This window comes from Syngnathus scovelli, chromosome 3 (assembly GCF_024217435.2).
Source record: "Syngnathus scovelli strain Florida chromosome 3, RoL_Ssco_1.2, whole genome shotgun sequence".
Lineage (NCBI taxonomy): Eukaryota > Metazoa > Chordata > Actinopteri > Syngnathiformes > Syngnathidae > Syngnathus > Syngnathus scovelli.
In genome coordinates, this window is record NC_090849.1 from 15,175,089 (window position 1) to 15,199,851 (window position 24,763).

The window sequence follows — 24,763 nt, forward strand, 5'->3', positions numbered from 1 at the left end:
TTTTTTTTAGCCAGCAGAAATATGCAACATTTTATTAGGGGATATGTTGTCTCTCAGTCTAAGCGTCACTGCTCAGCATACATAACTTATTTGTCTCCACTGATTTACTTCACCTTAATTCAAACCTATCACAGTTGGAAATCACTGCACTTTGCTTAAGACTTTGATTAGAAAATGAAATAATCTCAAGAGCTTGTGAGTACGTGACTGCCTCACAGTCGGGAGGTTCTGGTTTCGAAAATCAGTTCAGGCCTTCCCGTGGTGTTTTGTTCTCTGCAGATAATTCAGCTTCCTCACACATTCCAAAATCATACATGTACTCTGAATTGAAGACTCATAATTATGCCAAACTTTGTTTTCCCAAATAAAGCGATTTATTCAATACAAACATATAAAAACAACAAAACAATATATAAAAATTTTCAGTTTGTACAAAACCTCCAAAATCATCACTGCAGCTGTAGCTTCTTATTTGGGGTTAATTTAGTAGAAACAGTTTGCAAAGTACATTACAATGTCACAGGTTGTCATGTGAACAAGCCACTGACATTTCTCAGTTTGAAAAACATGGGCACAGACTAAATAAAAGACTGAATCATTCACAGTGCTGTCTTCACATCAGTGAACTGTAAACATGTTTGCATAATAAAACTCACTTCACAAAACATGAGCACAAAGCTCAAAGCAGAAAAAGGCAATATAACATTTCCTGAAATACTAATTTCGTTAAATTTTTACATCAATGCAAGTAAATATTTGTACATCTCAACAGATAAACATGCTGAAAGATAAAAAATTATTTGAGGGAAATAGGAGAAGCAGAAGCAAATGAAAAAAAAACAAATCTTCACTGACAAGTATAATTAACATCACAAACTGCCCTGAGGTACTTGTACTAAAGGATAAGAAGATTAATTATATTAGATTTGAGAACAAGAATGTCAGTAGTAGGGAAAAGGACAGAAAACATTTCAATTTTGTAACAAAATAATTGTCATAAGCTTTATAAAAAAAAAAAAAAAAAAAATCTTAACCTGAAATAATGACTTCACATAGTGTTGTGAGCTGGTGGTCATGGCCGCCACACACTGCGAGGTGCGGAGAAAGTCCTCTCGCAATCACGCAGAGTGCAATGAAAATGCTTTCATACAGGCGAAAAATCAATTTCCGTCTTTTAAGCAAGCATACATACAGCCACTTGCCGCCTACTCGTACAAATACACTGTACAACAAATATTAAACAAATATTGTTTTACAACAATACTTAACCATATTTATAATTTCATATGTTCCCGTGGATGAAATAGCAAAGCGTGTGGTGAAAATATACTAAGCGGGCAGTGCTGGTACCACGAGAGAGAAAGGGAAAATTTATCCTTATTCTTCATTATTATTCTTGTATTTCTGTTGGGTCTTACTCACCTTTTTAAAGTGGTTTGCTTCTAGTTTTGTTTCAAAGGTGTGTCTGTGTTTGATTGTCAACAAAAACACAACACAGTTGTAGAAAACAAAAGAATTCCTTCTCAACAGGAACAAAAAGGAAACAATGCCATTTGATGACGAATGTGAACAAACCACTTTACGGTACAGTCTTGGATTCTTTCAGTTTGCTTGAGCAGACCATTGAAGCTTTTATCAAAGAGCCGTTTCACATATCAAGCAAGACTGTTCACGAAGCTGTTGTCTGCTACTTGCGTTCTTTTTCAGCAGCACCTGTGGAAACAAAAAGCATCGCGGTATTGAAGTATAGCTCCGAACAAAATGAAAAGTTGACTGAACATTAGCACATAAACATAAAAAGGTGTGAGTGATAGGCAAGAGGCAGGCAGGCGAGCAATGAAGGGAAATCAAGGAAGAGAGGGCAGCCAGAGAGTGACGGACCGAGTTCTGCTTCTAGAGCAGTGCTGAGTTGGCGTCAGAATCCGAATCATGTCCAGGGGCGAGGTAGGGCTCGTGGGGACAGATGGACTCCTGAGCCCGCCTGTACTCTTGGTACTCCTGCCGGAGAGCGTTGAAACGCGCCTCGCTAAGGGATTGGCGGTACTGGCTGCAAGGTGTGTCGGCGGAAACAGTTGGGCAGGCTGGGGGAGACGTGCCTGAGGGAGGGCATGGGGGACAGGAAATGCATGGATGGATGTCATGGGAAAAAGCTCACAATCATCACAACACTTAGGGAGCAAGCACATGCAGCACCATCACGTTCAACGTCAGCCGCAGTGCGACATGCAACAACAAAATCAAACATCAAGAAAGTGACATCACCTTTGTGTCTTTGGTCCTGGAGGCCAGCAGGTTGATCGCACACAAGCCTCCCTCTGCTTGTCTGGAAATTTGCTTGTGACTGATCAAACCTCAAGGCCTCCAGGACTTCAGAGTCCACACATGCGTCAGCAGAATCCCACTCATAACTTTCATCTACTGACGTGTTCCTTCTACTGGAATACACAAAAGCAAAAAGTCAGGATGATACACAAGAAGTGAGACCAAAAAAAAATAGCGTTATTTTGGCAACAACACTCAATCCCTCCACCATGAGAAAAGTCCTCTTTGTTGTCTATTTCCTGGCGAGGTAATGTTTCACCTTTTCGATTTCCTCTCAGGTGGATCCAGCTCAGCTCTGTGCCGCTCACTCTCCTCTGTGGTTTCGGGGGAGCTGAGCAGTGTGGGAGTGATGGACATTGACTGGCGAAAGAGACCGGCGCTCCCCCTCCCACTGCTCTGACTGGCATAACTGGCCCTTCCTCCTTCTCTGACCTCTCGGGGCTCCGACTCGCCCGCCCGCCTCATTGTTCTGTCAACAAGTCGGTAACCGTCAGCCTCCCTCTGAGGGAAAGGCATGCAGTAGGGGGAGGGCCAGCTGATGCCTCTGGGCAGGTAGGACCTCGGGGGGCCCATTCTGGGGTCCATCTGACTCATGCTCTCTGGTCTGGGTACTGGCCAGGGGTGGTGAGTGGGAACCGGGATGCTGGCGGGCATGGGGAAATACTTGTACTGAGCAGTTCTCAGCCTATCTGGATAAGACGGGGACCATCTTGAGGAATCAGGAAAAACTGTCGCTTGCCGTCGTGGATCGCAGTGCTCCGACATTGGGGGGACTGGGCTTTCTCTGGGTGGGTACATGTTAGGAGTAAAGTAGGAGGGACTTGATCTTGACGCACATCTGGGCCTCTCCAAGCTCCCCATGGTGGGACGCCTGAGAGGGATGTACTCTCTCCACGAAGGACCTGGCCTGAGAAAGGAAGATGGAGTGCGACCTAAACTGTAAGACTTGACTCTGACATCTGGATTTGGGAATTCATCCCAGTAACATTTCTCAGAGATGTATGGCCTTGGGGTCTCAAAGTGCTCCCACCTCGGGGAGCCAAAACTGATAGACTTCTTAAGGAAAGGTCGGGGGGGTCCCATACCGGAGAGTGTTCTACAAGGGCCCACGCTCAAGGATTTCTTCAAAAATGGCACCGGGGCTTGACTTATTCGTAGTGCAATGTTATTGGTCCTATTGCCCGGAGAACCTTGTCTCTGGGGTTGCTCGGATAAAGACTCAGTACTGTCCACAAAGCTCGGAGAATGTTTTGACACGATGTCCACCATGCCTTTTGCGGCACTGAGCAAAGTGTGAGCTGGTCTGGAACCCAGTCTTGACTCACTGGGTTTGGTCTCAGCTCGAATCTGTGTTTTTTCATTGTATAGTTGTTTGCTAGTTTTTTCTGGAGCAGGTGACCGTGGTCTTATGTCATCTGGAAACCTTACCCGATGTAGATGCTCCCTTGCTTCACCCTGAGCCCTAGAGCTTCGTTTTTCTGGCAAAAGTGATTGTTCAAAGCAACCCTTCATTTTATTTGAATCCATTTCTTGGACATGAACTTCCCAGTTCTTAGGGACAACATCAGGCTTAGCCACTGTGGGTTGTACAGATTTCTGGTCCAAACATTGTCCAACAGTATTTGTAACTTCAGCCTGTTCTACGGGTTCATCTACACTCATCTCTATAAAACCTGGGAGGCTCAGATATTCCAGAATTGCACTCGTCTGCAGTGACGACATTTTAGGAGGGGATGCAGCTGGCTTGGTCTTGAATGACCCCGACATGCCTGGGACAGAAAATTGGGATCGATCGCTTTCAGCTTCTTCTACGAGAGTCAATGTAGACATCGGGCTGGGACTATCAGAGAAGAAACATTTTTCACTCCTTCTGGAGCGTGCTCGGACACCTTCTGGTTCTGATCCCAAACTGTGACGGACGTTGCAGCCTTTGTGTTTATCGCCTTTGCCATTTGCTTTAACCTGATGCTCATAGGGTGAGGTAGGGCTACTTGAGGGACCGGGATCTTTTGCGGCTCCATATGATGATGAAACAGTAAAAGCTGGACTCGCAGACCGCTTACTGTAGACTAAAGGACTCAGAGAAGCTGGATTCCAATTCCGAGTGCCATAAGCATATGAATTCCTAGAGCGGGAAGGGGCACCGCTGACACTAGTTTCCTGGAGGCCTTCTGTCATGGACTTCCTACTCAGATCTAAATCTCTGTGAGGGCTCAGCGACTTGGCTCTGGGCGACGTGGCTAAGCATCGAACTGTGGCGTTTTCAAATGTCACCTCTGTGGAAGGCACGGGAAGGGAAGTGTTCTGAGTCACCGGAGAATGAAGGGACTCTGTAGGTTCTGCACACAAATGAGAATGCTGTAGCTGCTGTAATACTGCCGATGGGCTCTCCCAGTGGCTCTTTACCGGAACAAGGTTCGTTACGGCGGTAACAGGGCTAATGTCCCACTCAATGTGAGATGTAGGAACTCTGTCCGTAGGACTACTCGTGCTCCCAAAGTAACACGCCCTTCGATAGTCTGCTACCCGACTCGTGTGTCCTGAGGGCTTGTGTTTTTGACGAAGCGTAACATCTTGTAGTTTCCAGACAGGTTCTTCATCTGACTGGGATACGCTACATTTTGGGCTCTCTTTCCCATCATCTTGGTTTCTGAGATTGCTGGTGTAGCGTTGGAGCTCACGCTCCATTTCCTCCCTCTCCTTGGCCAGTTGGATGCACTTTTGGATGTTATCGTTCTCCAGTTCACTGTCAAGTTGTGTGATAAGTGTGCTGTCATCGGTAAGGTGACTGGCCATTTGTCGATAGCCTGAGATCAGTGGACTGTCTGCCTCGCTATCCAAAATATAGGTTCTTCTTGACAAAATGGGGAAAAGGTCTTCAGTACGGGCTGGCTTGCGATGCCTTTTCATTGAGTCACTTGTTTTTTTCTCACTGTTGTCTGAATAGAAACTTGCTCTTTCCAGGAGGTTCTCGGAACCATGTTCATCATCAGAGTAAAAACAGCCATGACGGGAGAAGTTTCGAGCAATGGCCCGTACTCTTCCAGGGGAGGAGGGAGACCTGCTGATCTCCAGGACATCCACAGTAGGTGGCGAACCCTTGTCGGAACTCAAGATACTTGATTTTGGGGAGTCTCGAAACGATGTCCGGTTGCTTCCTGAGCCACTTGCGCCGCCATTGCTTTGCAAGATATCCTTGAGATTTTTTTTATTGGTGGGACTGGAACTCTCTATCAGAGGCTGGATTATGAAACGTCCATCTGGGCCTCTGTGAATTGACTCCAAAGATGTTGGGGAAGGAGCCTGAGACCCCAGGTGGCTCTCAAAGAGTGTGTAATGCGGTGGTGGAGATGAGTTGGCCAAAAGTTGCTTGCGCTGGTCTTGGTATTCTCCTCGACTGCCTTTATCGAACGAGGAGCGATCATAATGTGAAGAGGAAGTGGGGAAGAAGGGAATAGGTGGACACAGTTTCAGCTTCAAGACACTGTCTGGGCTGCGGGGAGGAGAGCGAGTTCTGAGAGGGAAAAAAGAAAGAATAATCATAAAAATTACAGAAATGTAGAACTTAAATCAATTGAGTAAAACATAAACTACGTGAAACATTACGATGCATTGGCAGTTTTCTTTTCCATCGCCACGATAATTTTTTATTACTATACATACATTAAGTCAGTTGGGACACTTACTCAGAAGATGGACTCTTCTGGAAAGCCGATGGGACATCTACGAGAAGGACAACAAGATAAAAAAATGCTTTCCACTAAACAAAGTCAATATATATAGTACTACATTGCCCATGTTTTTTACCTTGTTGTCTCTTCCGGCGCCGCTGCTCTCTCCAGTTTCTCATATAGCAAGCTGTGACTAATGAGAGCACGATGGCCATGAAAAGGAAGCACACCCCTGCGACCACGCCTGCAAGAAGGGGTGCAGGGACAAGCTCCAAGAAACTAGGGCTTAGGGGGTACATCTCCATCCCTGTCGTCCAATCAGACAAACAATCAGATTTTGGAATACATAAATATTTTTAAATATGCAAGTTCCAGCGTTTGTAAATTACCTGTAGTAGATATACTGACAAAATCACTTGGTTCACTGCGCACTTGATTGCTGCGGGACATCAGCCTCAGATCATAACTGGAGTCCTGAGCAACAGGAAGATTTGATTAACTTAACATTAAGTGAAAACAATTCGTGAATGAATGAAATATTGACACATGAATCTGAATCATCTGACACGCAACATTGCTTGATTGCCAGTAAAAAATAAGAATTTCTCCTTACGCGAAGAAGTCCTTGTACAAGGACTTCACTCTCATTGGCACTGATGTTGCTGCTAAGGATGACCCACTGGCCCTGATTCCGACGAGCCTGCAGCACATAACTTGTCAGGGGAGAGGATGGAATCTCAGGAGGTGACCACTGGAGGAGAACGCCTTGTCGTGTCCGGTTAGCAGACAAGATGATGGGTGGTTCGAGTATTAGTAGAGTGGTGATGATTGTTGGGGCTTCTGTTGGCACAGCTAGGTGGAGAAAGCAGATTTAGGGCCATGCCAATACAAACGTGGCTAGAAATGTCAAAGCACCAAAAATATTCACAAACCTTGAGTTCTTACAGTAACAATTTCACTGAAAGGTCCAGAGCCGAGTTTATTCTGAGGTAGGACACTGAACTGATAAGTTGTCGCAGCCAGAAGGTTGGTGACCAACAAGTAGTTTTTGGATGTGGGCACCGGTAAAGATGCCCATTCATGTTTACCTCTGGATGCTTGCTTGACCCTGATTTTTTATTTTTAAAAAAAATAAATAAATGTTAGCATTTCCTTTTGCATTTTATACTGCGACACTGTCCATGTTATTTACCAAACAGTGAACTTCTGGGTGTATCCACCATCAAACCCAGGTACCCAGGATACATTAGCTTGGTTTATCTCTGTGCTCACAGATACTGAAGACGCACCATGAGGACTGGTACCTGAGCAAAACACAGAACCGGTTTTAACCCAAATTTGTGCAGATTGATCGAGCTTTACTTCTGTCCCAAATATTGCTACACTTAACATGGACCCACTTACCAAGCACCATCACCACAGTGCCTGCACTGACAGTTGCTACACGATTCGAAGCCAAGCATTCCCAGCCCCCATGATGGTCTTTACTGAGAGGCTGCAGCAGGAGGGAACCGTTAGCCAACACAAAGTACTGAGTACGAGGAATAGGGCCAATCTGCAAGGGAAGACACGTCCGGTCAAAAAAACTAACACTTGCGGAAATCATCAGTGTGTTAGTAGGCAAAGAAACGCCACCTTGCTCCATGTTATGTTTGGCGCAGGATCTCCATCGGCTTCACAAGGGATGATCAACTCTCTGCCCACCTCCTGAAGATACTCAGGCCGAGGAGGCACCTGGAATGCGGGTGGATCCTGGAACAAAGAAATATAGCCTTTGTCATACGAGCGAGGAAAAGGATCTCTGAAACAAAACACAGTGGGGGCAGCCTGGCGTACCTGCACAATGACCTTGGTGGGCTCAGATTGACCCATGGTGCCGTAGCTGTTATACGCAGTGCAGCTGTACATGCCCACAGCATTGTCGTTTGCCGTTGCTATGAAAACCGAGCCCTCAGAGTTCACCATCCAGCCTGGCAACTGAAGATGGAGAATAATATTTCTCTGCTTCGGAATTGATACGCGTAGTGCAGAGAGTAGTGCAACATCCCACAACTTACATTGTCAAGATTTAAATTGTTCCCATCTTTGGTCCAGTTCACATACAGCACTGGGGGGTCCGCCTGGACAGGACACACAATGACCCCCTCCATGCCAGATGGCAAGTAGGTTTCCCGAGGCATTCGTACAACTCGAGCTGGGTCTGCCGTGGAGTTGATGATTTGTAACAAAAACAGTCGATTTATGATGCTTGCTTTTCAAACGGAAAATAATCTTACGTTTCACTTTAAGATGTGCTGAGGCTGATGGTGGAGTTAGTATCCCATTTGTTGGGACACAGGTGTAGTTTCCAGCATCTTCTGGAATTAGATTAGGGATTAAAAGGGTGCCGTCCACCAAAATCTTCACTCTGGATTTTAAAGATCTAAAACAAAAACAAAAAAAACAGTTTTTTATATATTTTTGTTGTCAGCATTTGAATTCAATCTGTAATTGTGTTAGCAATTCTTTGCGGTCCTTTTTTTAAAATCAGATGTAATTATAAATGAGACTCACTCAATATGGTAAACATTCTGTCCTTGTTTCATCCACTCATATGTGAGGTTGGAAGGGTAAGCGTCAGCCTGGCACTGCAGAACTGCATCCTGGGACATATTAAGAGTGGTGTCCTCTGGCGAAATGATGATGATTGGAGGACCTGCATTGGCAAAGTCAAAGAAAACAATAATTACCACGAGTGGACCCTGTACAGATTGAGGTCCATCATTGCTGTAGTAACGAGAGATGGACAGAAGGTGGCACTATGGTTGAATTGATTTGATTTTCCCGTTCAGTTTGAGTTGCACTACTTACTGTACTTTCAAATGCTTTAATCCTTGTTTTGCTTGCTAGCACATCCCTGCACATGGTTAACGCGGAGGAACAATTTTGTTTCTTTTCATTCCAACACTCACCTTTGACCTGCAACTGCATCGCATGCGTCAGGTTGCCTTCTGAATTAGAAACATGACATTTGTAGACTCCAGAAGTGTTTCTTGTGGCTGAGGTCAAAGACAAGGTACCGTTGAGCACCTGAGGAAAAAATATACAAAGATAAAACGTAGGGAGCAAAATTGGCAGTCGCGAGTGTCGTTGAGTGGTTAAACTGCTGCACTGGAATCAAAAGGTTACAACTGTGACAGAGCTCTTGAGTTTTAATTTAAATGTATGAATACAAAATAGTCATCTTCCTCACCTTGATCTTTTCATGTTTCTCAATTGGGCTCTCATCTTTGTGCCACACAACAGTTGGGCGAGGGTTGCCATGAGCTCCACAGCTGAGCGTCAGAGAGTCTCCGAGCAAAACCTCCACAAAAGTTGGTGGTGTCTTGATAAACACCGGCGGAGCTGAAACAAACACAGCACAGATGAAACAGCTAAATATATATAGTTTTTTGTTACATACATAGTTAGGGTTCTCTAATTCCATAGTGGAGCTTGGGTTTAAATCTGGTTTGGTAGGAAAAACATTAACAACAACAAAAATTATCTCGATTACCTATTGTGTCATTTTGATCCTTGCACTCACTTGACCCATCCATGCTAAAAATAAACACAAGCTTCATTCCGTTTTGGGATTACATCACCAATTGTTTTGAGCTATGTATTCAAATGAAATACAATATGTGCACTGATGCACCACTATTATGTACAAGAATGAATTGTGTCCTGTGGTCATTAGCAACCTAATGCAGGCCGTGTAAACCCTTCATTGAGTGAAGTACAATAAAATGATATCTGCTTTTCACACTCAATAACTTCTTCTTTGGGCATAATTGTGGCACTGATAGCGTACCGGTAGTTGATAAGTGACATGCATTTTCATCAAATGTTTTCTTGCTACAGACACGTGCAAAGGCATGTTGCGCTCTTCACACACAGACTGTCATGTGGCATAACAGTGTGAGTTTGGTGTGCCAGTGCCTTTTTAGCCACATGCCGCCTCAGATGTCAACAATCAAATTGCCAGTGATGAGCCAGCATTAAACGAGCAGCTCTTGTTTGTCCCAAGCCCTGCAGTGCTGCACCTGTGATGGAGAGGAAGGTCCACGTGCCGTTTTGGAAGTCGTCCGTTTTGCTGTCCAGTAGCAGGATGCGGCACTCGAACCAGCCCTCATCCTCGAGGGTTAGCCGTTCCACCAGCAGGGAGGCGCCGCGGGTGAGGGAGACCCGCCCTGAGGGAGGAGGGGTGAGGGACAGAGAGATGAGGGGGTCAGTGCAATCTGGCAGCCAGACCGCCGCAGTCAGCACATGTGAGAGAGGAGCTTACAGTGTCGATGACACAGGGATCACGACACAAAGGCCTTAGCCGGTCATAAACGTTATGTTCGCAAATAAAACAGCTGCGCCGCTGATATTTGTGAGAAATGATTCACGGCATCGGGGGGGAGTGGGATTTGCGAATTCATTTTCACAATGAATGCATGCCATGACTATAAAATTTAAATAATGACATCACAACATCTTCAAAGGGTGGTCACAGATGTACCCATGCATGCCTACACACTTTCACACATATTTCATCTCTCCCTGTCTTAACTCCCAGAATCCACTCTACCCCTTCTGCGTACTTTTTCTATACCTCCCTTTTAGGCTTTGAAACTTGATCTGTCGGTTGCCTGGTGACCGCTGCCCGAAGTTACCCCCCCTCACCACCACCACACACGCACTTTCTTTTATTCTGTCTCTCAATGAACTCTTTTTTACCCCCTTCAATCTCAGCCTTTTTAACGACAGGAGGGTGTGCGTGCGCAGGAGGGGGAAACGCACACGTTCAAACCAGGCCGTGGCTTAAAGCTGTTTGAAAGTAAACAGAGTCAATCGTGGGACCTTCCCAGCATCTTGTCATTCTTGTTTTCGCGGAGGGAAAAAAAACACTTGTCTTATGTAGGCTAATAATCAAATCAATTTATTCCTTTCTTATTCTTTCTTGCAAGATACTTTCAATTCTTTTATTGAATCTATTCGCACAGCATCTCGCATTATATTTCACAGCAGCAACAACACATTCAGACAGTGAATGCAGGAGGAAATATTGACAAAATACCCAAGAACCTTGAAGCAAGTATTGCAAAAAAGGAACATAATAGCTACGCTATTGACGTCCCTTTACAAAGCATAGTCTGGAACCGAGCCTGAAAGCTATGAAATTCATTTAACTTTAGACACAGCCTCCAGACAGGGTGAAACACACATGCTGTGAGTATAGACAGGCAACAATGGCTTATAATTAACCCCACATTCCTGACTGGGGCTGTTGCTGTGCTTAATAGTCACGTTTAATTATTGACTTGACCTCGTCAAGCTTTGGATGGCCAATACTCTCCTCTGAGATGCTCCAACAAACAAAATGCCTTGAAGCTCAGGTCAGCATTGACCAAACAAGTGGGAGGGGGGCATGGGGAGAAAAAGGTGAGGGGATAACCTCAGCTATGTTCTCTTTTAACTGTTCATTTTCCCATTCCACTTAAATATGGAGTTAAATGTGTTTTGCGCTCTGAGAGAAAAAACATTTTTACATAAATCACAAAAACACACAGACAACTAATCCTCCTGTGGCTAACAGCTCTTGAATGTGCATTTAAAAAAACAAAAACAAAACCCACCCAAAAAAACTGTGTGCTGATCTCAAGGCTTTAGCGTCACGTGGTAACGTGTTGATTTTCAAAATGTGGTGCCCGCGCAGGTTCACCACTGAGGGACTGCAGCTCCTCTATTGGACGTTTAACCCTTTCCCGCTGCCTCGCTCTTGTCCATCACTACAAAGGGACGATGGCCCCCACCCCTCTACTCTTCATTCTCGCCTGTTACCATAGCGACGAAACCAAGCAAAATCCGGACAGTAGGTTTAGATTTGAATTCAGTTGCTGTAGAAACATGGCTGCATGGTTAGGGGAGTGTGGATGGAGCGCATGGATGGGGAGAATTGGGAAAATGACAGAGAAAACCCGTTTAGATTTGAAACAGAAAGTGCTGCACTTTGAGGCACCATAAGAGGAGTGAGAAAAAGAATCAATTTTCTATTCAGCCTAGACACAAACAAAAGGCTGACTCTGAGTGATAAATGTTGCTCACCCCCCCTACACACACATTTCAAGGCCTAGTCTCCGAACTTGAACTCAAACTGGCAATTAGCAGGTGCTCTGCTTTAAGGCTGCATTACATACAGGGTGATGCCCATGCATAAGGAAATACTACAAGCGCATACAATCATCTATCATACGAGTAGAACAACAAGGAAGTGAGTACTGAGAGGTTATGGAGAGGTTACTCCAATTGTGAGCATCAATAATCCACTGACAACCAATAAGAGCTGGATTCTTCTGACCTCTATGCTCCGTAACTCCCCCACAGACACATTCATCACTCCCTCTGCTTCAAGGGACAAACATCATTAGACTATATGGTGGACGACAGAAAGAAAGGCTGGCACAAAGGCTGCGTCTCCCCCGAGCGTTCCTCCGAATAGTTTTTTTTTCCAGTAGCTATCACATGATAGGTCCAGTCTTCCTTAAAACAAACCCTTGCTCCAACAGGTCAGTGCATCCAAGTGGAGATAATGGGAATGCTTGTTCACTGATGCTGTATGAATGAACATCTCCCACAAAGCTAGACTCAAACTCTCACTTTCCAGGTGGGGTGAATGAATTAATGAATTCCTCAGTTCTTCCTGTTTTATTCATGAATTTAGAATTTGTGTTACATGCACTGTTGGGTGAAACAAAAGCACAATTCTTAGATTGTTCCACCTCATTCAAAGATGTAAACTTGTCTCAGCCGTTACCATTCAAACTTGTTCTTTGAGATAATTATACGAGATACATTTAAGTCACAGAGGAAGAAAGATGATCCTGTTAGGAATAGCATCAGCACTGCTTTTCTTTGCCCATCCGAATGTGCGTAAGTGAGCGGGGCAGAGGGGCATTGTGGGATATGTTTTGATTTGAATACAATCATAAGTCTGGGACCTGGCCCCATGCTTCTGACAGCTCCCCCCTCACGTCCCCCCAAATTTCCCTCTTCAATCCTCCTGTCCCCCTAATCAGTTTAAGCCTCTTATGAATAGCTCTTTGTCGTGATATAGATTACAGTTAACTCTGGCCCTCTCACTCTGTCCAGCTCTGTTAACCCCTGCACCATTAAGCACACTCGCCTCACGTGCCAAGCTTCGCCACAGGAATTGGCACTCTGACATGATGGCAGTATATTTATTGCCCTTAAATTATAACTTCCCTAAACTCATCATCTGGAATGTGATCAGTGACCAACCAAAGGCATGGAGTAACTTGGCTCCAAGCCGAAGAACACAACATTTTTGCCAAACATCATGTTGGAATAATTATAATAGGAAAAACACGTTGCTGTTGGATAAAAGAGGAACAATTTCACTTTGTCTACTGATGTTGTTTTGATTGAAATTCTTGCAGAGCTTGAGCTGTTTCAACAAAGTATTTAGCAGTATTATTTACTGCACATTCATCTAAATTCACCTCACAGGACTTGGATTAGTGGTTTCCAACACAGATGAATTTATAAAGCTACACTACTTAGCTGAAGAGGGAAGAAAACTACTATATCAAGGTTAAAAGAAAATGGGTGGTCTTTAATTTCACTTTCACTTGATCACCGCCAAATAACCCCTACTTCACTATTTCTTTTTCCATTCATAAGTGACTACATTAATACACTGTCTTCCATAGTAAATCCCAGGTAATTGTTTCTAATCATCTTACACTTACTGTGTAAAGTACAACATGGGGAAAAAAAATGTAAATTTTAGATTAATGGGTATGTTATCTATAGATCAGTCTTCGCCCTCTGGAGCAGCTTCTTATTAAACTGGAGATGATCTTGCGAGCATAGTCGCAGTTTGGCACTCACAAATTTACCAAGTAGCTGATCCGGTCATTTTTTATGCTATTTTATATCTGCACGGCGACCTTGAGTGCCTTGAAAGGCGCCTTATAAATAAAATTATTATTATATATATATATTTTTTTGTGCAACGTAGCTGCCATTATTTGCTGGAAAACTCATATGATTGGTGTTTTTGAGCTCAGGCCAAAGCAAAAAAAGGTATTTTATACAATTTTGGGGCATCTCCGTGCCAAACAAACATGTTGACGTGATGTCAAGAGCTTCATTTCGACAAAAGTTGCACTTTGTTACAATGTCGTTGTATCTCGCTAGCAAGTTGTTGAAGTGTGTTGAGGAGTTTCATTGACACAAAAGTGGTGTTTTTTGGCCACATTATTATTACTTGCAGATTTTCAGTCGTGAGGGAAAACTGCAATTAACCTCTGCCAAGCGACAGAGCAATTCCACAAACAGTGAAAATTTGCAACTAATTGATCCCACTGCCCCCGTCAAGAGAGGTTTGTAATTGCCTATAAATGTCACATTATAGCGGCAAAGCACTTAAAAGAGAGAGGACTATAAAAGTGCACACCCAGTTTGGATTGATTGAGCTGAACACTACAGACAAAGAATAATAAGTGAAGCATCAACAATAGCATCTAGCATGTCCTCAGTCTTGAGCCTATGTTACATATATGACTGCATTCAGCAAGTAAATGATTCAACACACAAATCACCATCAATTGGAATCCACCATCAATTGGAATCCCAATTGATCAATCGTGTTAGCGAGCATACTAACCTAAATAACATACTATGCGTAAACTGAAGTGACATTGCACATGGGCAAAAAAAATGTGCACGGCAAGTTTATACAAACTACCGGTAGAAATCATTAAATTACAGGAGCAACATTTAATCAAGACAATTATCAAAATAATCGTAACTATTTTGATAATCGATTCATTGTGTGGAGACCTTGTTTAAGTTCAAATTGTCTAAATCCTTGGAATTTCAGCCTCTTAACAGTAAATATTCTCGGATTTCTGTAGTGTGTCTCACCTTTTTCTACGAGATGAGCATCAACATGCGTGTAAATGTCAGGTCGCTTATGGAATATTGACATAGTGTGACGGTGAAAAAGTAGGAATATTTTCTATGTCGTGTCATTGGCAGGTGACCAGTCTACTAGTCTGCCCAAAGTCAGCTGGGAGAAGCTCCAGCTTTAGCAACCTTCCAGGAAAAGCAGGATAGAAAATGAATGGGTGGAACTGCAGCCTTATTTAGAAACATTTCTGACTTTCGAACTTTTAATATGCCCAACCAACAGCACATGTCCATTAGCAACTCAAAGTAATTAGCAACAAGATGCCTCGGTCGATTTTCAATGGATTACGACCACAATCTATTTCAGAACATTGTGGTACTGGAATCCAAAACTCACCAGTTTGAAGTGAACTGGGAAATGAATGCAATATGTCCAAATGACATTGCATTACCATATTTGTGCATGGACTAGTGTGTGTGTGTGTGTGTTGGTGTGCATGTAGTGTGCGTGTGAGAATGTTTGTGTGTGAGTGTGAATGTGTATGCGTGCAAAAATGCCGGAACCTCTCCCATGCTCGAAGGATCCACTGCGAGTATAATGAAGGCCTACAGAGACTTGGGGGGGTTTACCCATTGTTGCCGTGGCCTCGGGCCGAACTCTCCTGCTCACCGTCTCTGATGATTTTCCTCAGCACACGGGAGCTATTTGATCTCGCCCTGCAACAGTAAACCTCCCTGACACCAACGGACCCCCACTTCTTTTTTTTTTCTCCAACAAATCCGGCTCAAACAGACTATAATAGCATGTCAGTACAGAGTTGATCTGGCTGTTTCCTCTGTTATGTGTTCAGTGATGTTCAGCCCTGCAGGGCATGCTGGGTGTGAAACAAGAGAGGGCTGAAGGACACCAATACCTTTCGGATTCACTTGAAGCAGACAAGACTGGTGTCTTAAAAGGAGCAAAGGAAGAAAGCCATTCTGAAGTCTCCTCAAATACCTGATGACCTACATTAAATTTATTTTTTAATATATAATTAAAAAATAAATAGATAAAATACTTAGACATTGCTTGATTCTTAATTGTTCTTTAAGACAGAAGAGCAAGACTAAAACAAAGCAACACACATAAAGACCTTTGAGATACTTGTATATCATTATTCACCGGCAATGAGTTTACCAAAGGTGGATCACAAAATTTTATGTAGTCTAGTCTGGCGCCGTCGCATTAACGGCCAAGATACCGCTTGTATAAATCCACCTCTAAACGGCAGGGGAATCCTCACTTTACGATTATATTTATGGAGTTTATACTTCACTCACATCCTGGTTTCAGTTTCTGATGTCAGACAAGCACGGACAACATTCTGGAAACTGCCATCAAGTCAACAGTCATCATAAAACCCCCCAACACTGTAATTTGAGGGTGAGATACATTAGAGCGGCAACGCTGACACGCATCATATGCTGCCATCTGCCTCCAGCGGGAGGGGAGGCATAAGGATCTAATGCAGACGGGGGTAAAGCTCCAAGCAGATAACACACACACGGAATGGCTATGCTAAAATACGGGAATATCCCAAACAGTGCCCAAGAATGTTATTTAGTCTGTGTGGGACTGGAAAAATACCAGATGACTGCCCAGAAACAATAGCACAGTTAACGGCCTAACACGCATACACATGTAGCCCAATTGCTCAGTGGAAGCATCCTGTTTGTAGCTTCACACAATCAATGTGGCGTTAATAAATACCACCAAGGTGCACGTTACAACCCCGTGAGGGCTTCTACTCTTGTTGCCAGATGTTTGCAGTACACATGTAGGTGAGCATCCTCACACTTTTCCATGACATATTTGGGACAGGATGGGATTTGGCCTGTCCTAATGGTCCCTTTAGGTTTTTGTAAAGCAAAGGGAGGTAGTGATACCCCTCTTTGTCTTTTGTTCAGGGTTAGACAATGACAGGATTATAGCGCTGCAGCAAGAAAACTCCCATTATTCCACATGCTTCATCCTTCCTTCTCCACTGGCAATCTCTTACTGGGTCACCCCTCTGCATACTAATAAAAAATACTGTCATCGGGACCACCAAGCCCCCACCTGCACTTAATCCCACTATGCGCATAGCTTCTTGTACCCTCCCCCTTGCTCTTTGCAGCGCTGCCCCACCCCCTAGCTGCCTCCATTTGAACGGAGGAGGCATTCTCGCCTTTTTTTCCCACCGCTTCTGCTCTTATGGCAGACAGGAAAGTCAAAGACTGAGCACCTGAAGTCATTCTAAATGTGTTTTGAGTGAGTGTAAAATAAATCTCAAACGACTGAGACTAATGTCCAAAGTTTGAAAGTTCCCTGTCAGGGACGACATTTGAAAGTAAAATTGAAAAAGGTGAACGTAAAGCTGAATGAGTCTCTTACCCTTGTAGTTGGGATGAACTCGAGGAGCATACACTCCAAATTTGATGAGGATGGGAACGCTGTAACCGAGCCGCACCCACTCCACCACATGTAACGGGAAGATGTTTGGGCTGGTGGCGTCGTCAGATTTTGAAGCGAGACTGCAGCCCAGCTCGGCAGACCCCCCCTCTCTGCCACGAACAACTGATGACAAACTTTGAGACACACCTGCAGACAACAATATATGACCAAGATAAAGCAAATGGCTGCCTTTTGGGCTGATGAGAAAAACAACACACATACAATGTCTATAAGTTTGGAATCATATGTAGTTTTCAAAATATCTTAAAACTATGCAATGTTATCGTAATTAATTTATTGGCTCAATATGTTATGCCGGCGGCCGCAATGGCATCATTAACGACGCACCTAGGTAGTGTTTGAGAACTATTTTTTATTTGACTAATGAATGAGCTATGTAGCAAATATATTTTAAAAAATCCCTGGCTATATAGTGATTAGGGGGAAAGAAATGAATGAATGATTCCAAAGACAGCATTTGAACCATTTAAAGAGAGCAATAGCTGCCAGACCTGGGATGGAGCGCTTGCTATTAAAAACGTGCTTCAGATTGAGGGAGCAAAGGGAGAGGTCAAAAAAATAAAGCTCAAAGCTACATTTTGAAGTGGAACTGGGGTGAGCATTTTCCCAGTGCGCAGTCGGAGGCATGTAAGATGTGCCATTTGGTGATAAGATCTTATGGTGGCAAAGCCTACAAACACACCGCAATCCCATTAGTGACACCTGGAGTAGCTTCTCTCTTCTCCGTATCGGAAAACTCGCTCGCTGCCATGAGCTCACGTGGGCGTGTGCACTACTGGGTGCCAGTGTTTGCTCTGCTGCTCATCTGGTCTGGTCATCACTTTAATCCCACAGGGGGGCGGGGTTAAGGGGGCTGATACTCTGATCGAGGGCAGCGGGCCTCTCTGTGCTCCCTCCGGCTGACCTCCCACCACCCACTGGGGTACACACATGGTTAGAGGACCAGCACAATCAATCCCCCAACCCCCCCCGCCTTACACACACACTCACACACATGCACTAAAAGAAGCGTGCCTGCCGTTGAGAGCAGCATAAATCCCAGATTGATCTAATTCCACACCCAGAGATGTTATTTAAGTTGCATTTTGGCCCCAATTCTCTGTCATTTAAGCGAATTGCAATAACCCTTCTGCTTTATAGAGGGAGCCGTGCCAGTGTGTTCATCATCTCGCTGCCTATACTGAGTGGGGATAGTTTAACAGCAACATGTGCCAACTGGTAAACGATGCTTTGACGTGGCAGGCAACTTGGCAACGCGGTGAAGCCAAGTGGGCTGACAAATGCAAGAAAAACAAAACGCTTGAGCACAGAGCCAGAGAGGGCTCTGCTTTGTCATCTAATGCTCACATGAATTCTGAAAACATTTAGATGAAAATATGCTTTTTTTCTGATTTTCAAGTGTGCTTAAAAGAGACTTAATGGGTTTTATTTGTAATGTAATACGCTTAGTTCCCGGCTTACAATTTAGTAGATTATTGTACGGTTTATTACTTGTAGGATACATAGTGCAAACGGACATTTTGCAGTTGACAGTTCCAGCTGTTTGAATTATTGATCTGTTTGAATAATCGCTCTGAGAAATCACTATCAAAAATAAACGAAGACTGCAAAATAATATATGTGCAACTATTTGCATCCTAAAGTGAAATCCATATCGTATTAGCATACTCACTTAGCAGAAAGATGGCAAGAGTGATGGTGATCGCCTGAAGCCACCTTCTCTCCAGTCCCATGGCCGTCCGTCACGCTGCTTCACACATCTCCTGACCTAAAGCAGCAGAAATACTACAGTCATTCTCAAATCAAAAAAGTAGTCCTTCAATTAACATCTGGTTATGACTCTTGAGAACCACTGGAACAAAACTTGTAGGTCTGGAAAGGCGTTGGATTCGGGAAAGTACATTTCCAGTCACTCCTAGAATCTTTTGCAGTCAGACTTAAAGATGCCTTTGATTAAACACCAAAATAAGTGCACATGTTACAATAGCAACGACGAGGCACAATTTTTTTTTCATAACAAATTGGACCTCACAAACTAGAATTGACTGAACAATCAAGTAAAAAAAACAAGAGGCGTTGCTGTCTTTTGAGCAAAATAGGACATTTTCTTCTATGAAAGATGTTCAGGTGCTCAATACTTGCGGCAATAAATATCAATGTTGAATTTTAAAAATAAGACTGAAATTGGATAGCTGACATGCCATTAACTGAAATGGGAGTAAGATTCCTAAATAGCAAAATAAAAAAAACCAGCACTGTGCGTTGATTTATTGCAACAAAATGAAATGTTATTTGCCACTTGCTGGTGATTAGGAGAGCATCCAATATTGGGGTTGGAATAAAATATGTCATCTTATTTCAGTACCTTTTTTTACAAGCAAAACAACATGCCGCCTTTAGCAAATCTTTACTAAATCAAGCAGTTATTCAACTAAAAGGATTTGCAAAAGGAGGAAGACGACAACTATGCAACTTCTTCAGGCATCCAAGCAAGGGGATTTTGAAAGGACATCATCACCTAGGTGGTCTCAGACATCCGGCCTTTTGATCAAGCCGCTCTTGTTTTACTTCCTAATTCAAACTGGCAATTGCATTTATAGACCTCCTGGTCTATATAAACAGCTGAAAAGCCAATGTAAGTACCTTTGGAAGAACCAGCATAATCCAAACAGCTAATACACCTGCAGCACGTGCTAACTGCGAACCCATGTTTCAATGGATTTCACTGACACAAATTGCTTTGGATCTAGTCATGACTTAGCCTTCTGGATGGTACATTTGTGGCACCTCCAGCACTGTAATCCTACTCTAGTGCCCTTGGTGTTAACAGTCTAATCGAATTACAGATGAAATTGTGAGAACAATCAAGGACACTGAATGAAGTGACAAAATAGGTGTTTTTCGAGCATTTGATCAATGCGGTTTATTTCATAGACTTCAGGCAAAACCAGATATGCCAATGCAGATGCTTAAATTTCTCATGCTAAATTTAACCTTGATGTTATCTACGGTCCAGTGCAGTATTTGCAACCTTTTTTGAGCCAGGGCACCCATTTTATTTGTAAATCATAAATGATAATAAAAGAAAATCTTGCCACCCTGGTTGGAAATCACTGCACCAAACTAGCATGAAAAATTAATGCATAAGAACCTCGAACGGAGTACTGTATCCTATGACAGTGGTTTTTATATACATAACAGCTGGTGGACTTTGCCTCGCCATATGTATGCCCCTTTTAACAGTTGAGTAAACTCATTAACTGAATAATGCAAATGCTTATGATGGACGATGCAATGGATTACCACGATGGAGTTATCATGACTGTCAAGTGTCTTTAAACTCGTTTTGTAGCTCTAATAAGTGACATACTGCTTTGTCTGTACAAATTTACGTTGTGTGTGTGTGTGTGTGTGTGTGCGTGTGTGTGTGCGCGTGTGTGCGTGTGTTTGTGTCAGGCAGAACCATGATTGATGTTAGTGACAGTCACAGGCATGATAAGCAGTAGCAATACTCTGTTGTTAATCCATGTTAATCCTGACAAAGAAGGCAGTCTTAGTAAACCAGCCTGGCAGGGAAACTCAAGTGTCATTTCAGTAAACACTTTCACAGCTGCACAAAAGAAGAATGCCACACTGATGCAAACAAAGACAAAAATCACAGCAACCTCTCCGTGCTTTTATGACATACAGTCATTGTTGTGTGTTTGGAAATCAGTCACCGTGTAAAAAAGAGTCAGACAACCATTCACATGGCTCATCACTGAACCACTAAATCATCAATCACACAAGTATCAAGATTCAGCTTCATTTCATAATTGATGACTTGATTTATATATTTGTCTGCATTAAATACTACATGGTCAAAAGATTTGACACATTCCCTACTTCGCGGCTGGCTTTCAGCTTCATGTTAGAAGAACAGCTTTTTGTTCGAGGCACTGCAGTGGTGATGCAAGATCTGCCCCTTTTGTGAGAACACACATAATTTCTTTGGACAAAAAAGAAAAAAAAATCACTGTAAGTAAGAGATGTGCATGAGCAATTTTTTTTAAAGAAACCATATCACACTAAATCAACTTTTTGGGAGATTTTAGCCAAGTTCAAATGCTAATTCAACCCCCAAAAAAAACCAACAAAAAAAAAAACCACCCCAATAGTGTTGTTTTCCTCTGTTTATCCATCTTGGTGCATTCCACCTCATCCCTCCTCTCTCAGCAGCAGCCCCGCCCAATTCATGAAAACTCTCAAGTCCTGACTTTGTGACATCACAAAGTGAGGATCCATCCCTGCAGATGAAACTACTCGACCACTTTCTTAGAGCAGCTGTCCCTGCAACTTGAGTTAACATGTGGCTGTTCTAATTTTGGTGTGTCAAATAAATCAAAAAAAAATTCCAGGCGGTCATTGCCGTTTGGTGCTTTGAATTTTTTTTCGTGTAGTTTTGAGATGTCCTATTTTGTGAGTGGTCACTGAATGCACCTCCAGTCTACCAAAATAATTGATATTTCGTAAGAAATTAGAAACAGCATTACACATACGGCTTCTTTGACTGACAGGTTTGTACCCCTTTCCCGCTGACAGAATAAAAATTCAAAATGGGAATAGTCAAAAGGCGTCAGTCAAAATTCATAGTTTGAGTCCACTGACTAAGCAGTCATTCTTAATGGTTGTTTGTTATTTGACTGGAAAAAAAAAAAAAAATCACTCCAGCCTTAACTAGTTGGACCAGTTTATAAAACAATCAAACCTTGGGTTGTGTACCCTGGCATACCAACCCACTTTGGTAAGTGTATTGACTTTGTCTTGCACAAAGGGAAATGAATTTGGCAAGCTGTAGGCACATGAGTGGAGTCCCGGTCTCGTGAGCGAGAAAGCCTGCTGTTTATGGATTAACGTAGTGATTTCTGGATGAAGCCACGGGGGCCATCAATACCGGCAAATGAGAAATGATTCAATGTTTTTAATATTACGTTCAGTGACATAAATGGAGCTTCGGATCATGCTATTGAGTTTTGTTTCTATTACTGAAAGTCACAGAGTAGCGAATGCCTCTAGTTGTAACTCCTTGTCCCACCTGCTCCCAAACCCCGGGGGTCAGCTCAGTCTCGTTAAGCTACTTTACAGACACGATCAGGAGGTGAATTGAGGGTTAAAAACTGCAACTACACAAAGACATTTGTAATCCACAGATAAGTGTTCGGTTTTTGCATTTTATTTAATGGGACACATCGATTTCTTTTAGCGATAATCATTAGGATCACAGAGTGCACCTTGGCTTGGTCGCCATCCTATCGCGAGTCGCATATAGAGTCCTCAATAAACATTACATGCATAGATATGAGCCATGCAAGCATAGGAAGAACATGAAAATACCACATGGGTAAGCCAGAGCCAAGTTTCAAACTCAAAACCTCAGAACTGTGAGGCAGTCATGTTATAATCACTTTTCCACCTTGCTGCCCATTTAAAGATGGTTTCTTTAACATGGAGTATTTTTTTGCCTCTTTTCACTCTACTTTTTCAGCAGGTTGTATCACAAATAGTGAGAACCTCAAGGAAATGTATTGAATACTGCAGTCAGACAGCACCCCCCCATAAAATCCTGAGGTACAACACAAAGGATTACAGGCGTTCGGAATGATGTGAGCCTCTTTGTAGCACATTGCCCATTCACACGGAGGGAAACTTGATTTGTGAGTGCTTTGTGTTTTCGATAAAAAAGCCAAAGTGCCCAGCTGCAGCAGGTAGGTGACTATGGTCCATGTGAAAATAACAGCAAGCAACAAGCCCTTGTGCACCCCTGCAATCCATTGTGCAGCTCAGTGCTCCTTGCCACCACCCTGACAGACCTCCTGTAAATCATAACAGGCGTATCTTTTGTCTGAATCAGTCAACTGGAAAAGATGGCGCAATAAAACCCAACACGCATTTTACTTGTTCCCGCAGGTTGAATCCAAGCAACATGCGCTAAAAAGCGACATTGGCAGAATTACAAAATTAAACTATATGAGATTCCGAGTGGCTCGCATGTCAATAAACATAAACAATGGCTCTGTGAAACAATGCATTCATGTTCAATTTTAAAAAGGGAAAACAACACAAGTATTATTTGCATATTTCTAATTACTGTAGAAATAACTGTAATTTTAGTGGCATTCACGTGGTACATAATGAGAACAAGAGTGCTTCAGTTGCGATTGAGTCAAAAAAACATTGTGAAATATAAAATGAAGTCACGTATTCAGGTTGATTTTCTGTTTTAGGAAGTTTACCATAAAGTGAATGGTGCATTAAACGCTACATGCATATGAATGAGCTCACCTTGCTGCAGGCACTTTTGGAAGTTTAACATTTCACTCCATCGATGTTTAGACTCTTCTTGCAGATTCACTTCGGGTTTATTTGATCACTTTAATAAATAACGTCAAGGACCTTAAACCAGTTGAAAAAGTCATCACATTTTCCGCCTAAAAACATTAATCCCTCATGGTGATCAGACTTCCCAAGGATAGAAATACAAGAAACAACAAGTCCAGCCTCGGGCAAGTCCTTTTAAACTTATCGCGCGTCTACTGCAGGATTCTTCTTCATCCAAGGTGGCTGAAAGAAGCTAAAACAATGGGAGATCAAAACAAAAACCAAAAAACAAATACGTTTTATGAGGGGGGAAAAAATCACTCAGTGCACCTTCTCTTCCGACGGTCGCTTGTTTCATTAGGGGGAAAAATGCACCCAGCACGTTTTGGCCAAAACCCGTTGTTGATACTCAGTTTCTCCTCCCATTAGCAAGAGTCCCTCCCCTCTATACGGTTGCACATCGATAAAGGTTAAGTCCAACTAATTTTAAAAGGCTTCCTGTAGAAACCTTCAAAATAAGCATATACCGTGCTTTATAAAAATAAATAAAAACGTTAAAAATAACCACAACGCACGATATGATCATAGCATGCAAATTAATAATTTGTATATGACGCGAACGTGTGGAATAAGTTGTATATAAACTCCCCGCAGATACATATCAAACTTAAAATGCATTTTACGTTGAAGAAAAATGAAACCAATTCCGTTGACTAGCAACGACTGAACGTGAGCTTCATGCAATGGCTATTTGGGCGCCTCACACAAAAGCGCTCTTTTGCAAGAAAGAGTCGTTCTTAAGACGTAACAAAAGCCGAAGAGTTGCCAAAAGGCCAAGAGATGCTTGTCGCAGTTTTGTTTGCTGCTGACACTAGGTACTGTGGTAATACTTTATCATAAATTACTAGGTCAGTAGGCCAGTTCTGATTGAAGCAAATACTATTCAGTAGCATGGTAGTTTATCACCACGAGGGGGCAA

At 42.9% G+C, this 24,763-nt stretch overlaps 1 protein-coding gene across 4 annotated transcripts; it reads right to left on the minus strand.

Moving 5' to 3' along the window:
* Window positions 1-351: 351 nt before the first annotated feature.
* igsf9b (immunoglobulin superfamily, member 9b) lies at window positions 352-24,191 on the minus strand. 4 transcript variants are annotated; one of them, XM_068650080.1, is made up of 22 exons: window positions 23,749-24,191; window positions 19,100-19,195; window positions 17,347-17,553; window positions 10,058-10,204; window positions 9,226-9,377; window positions 8,945-9,062; window positions 8,547-8,688; window positions 8,270-8,415; window positions 8,051-8,193; window positions 7,830-7,970; window positions 7,629-7,745; window positions 7,398-7,548; window positions 7,186-7,297; window positions 6,926-7,101; window positions 6,607-6,845; window positions 6,383-6,467; window positions 6,130-6,300; window positions 6,009-6,045; window positions 2,582-5,836; window positions 2,263-2,432; window positions 1,882-2,096; window positions 352-1,713 (listed from the first exon to the last, which is right to left on the minus strand). In XM_068650080.1, exons 2-21 carry the CDS (start codon window positions 19,158-19,160, stop codon window positions 1,894-1,896), a joined length of 5,973 nt encoding a protein of 1,990 aa, XP_068506181.1. In that variant the 5' UTR covers window positions 19,161-19,195; window positions 23,749-24,191; the 3' UTR covers window positions 352-1,713; window positions 1,882-1,893. The 4 variants fall into 4 exon arrangements, with proteins under 4 accessions (XP_068506181.1, XP_049618095.1, XP_049618096.1 ...); XM_049762138.2 differs by having other exon boundaries at window positions 2,263-2,435; XM_049762139.2 differs by lacking the exon at window positions 1,882-2,096 and having other exon boundaries at window positions 2,263-2,435.
* Between the last annotated feature and the right edge of the window lie 572 nt (window positions 24,192-24,763).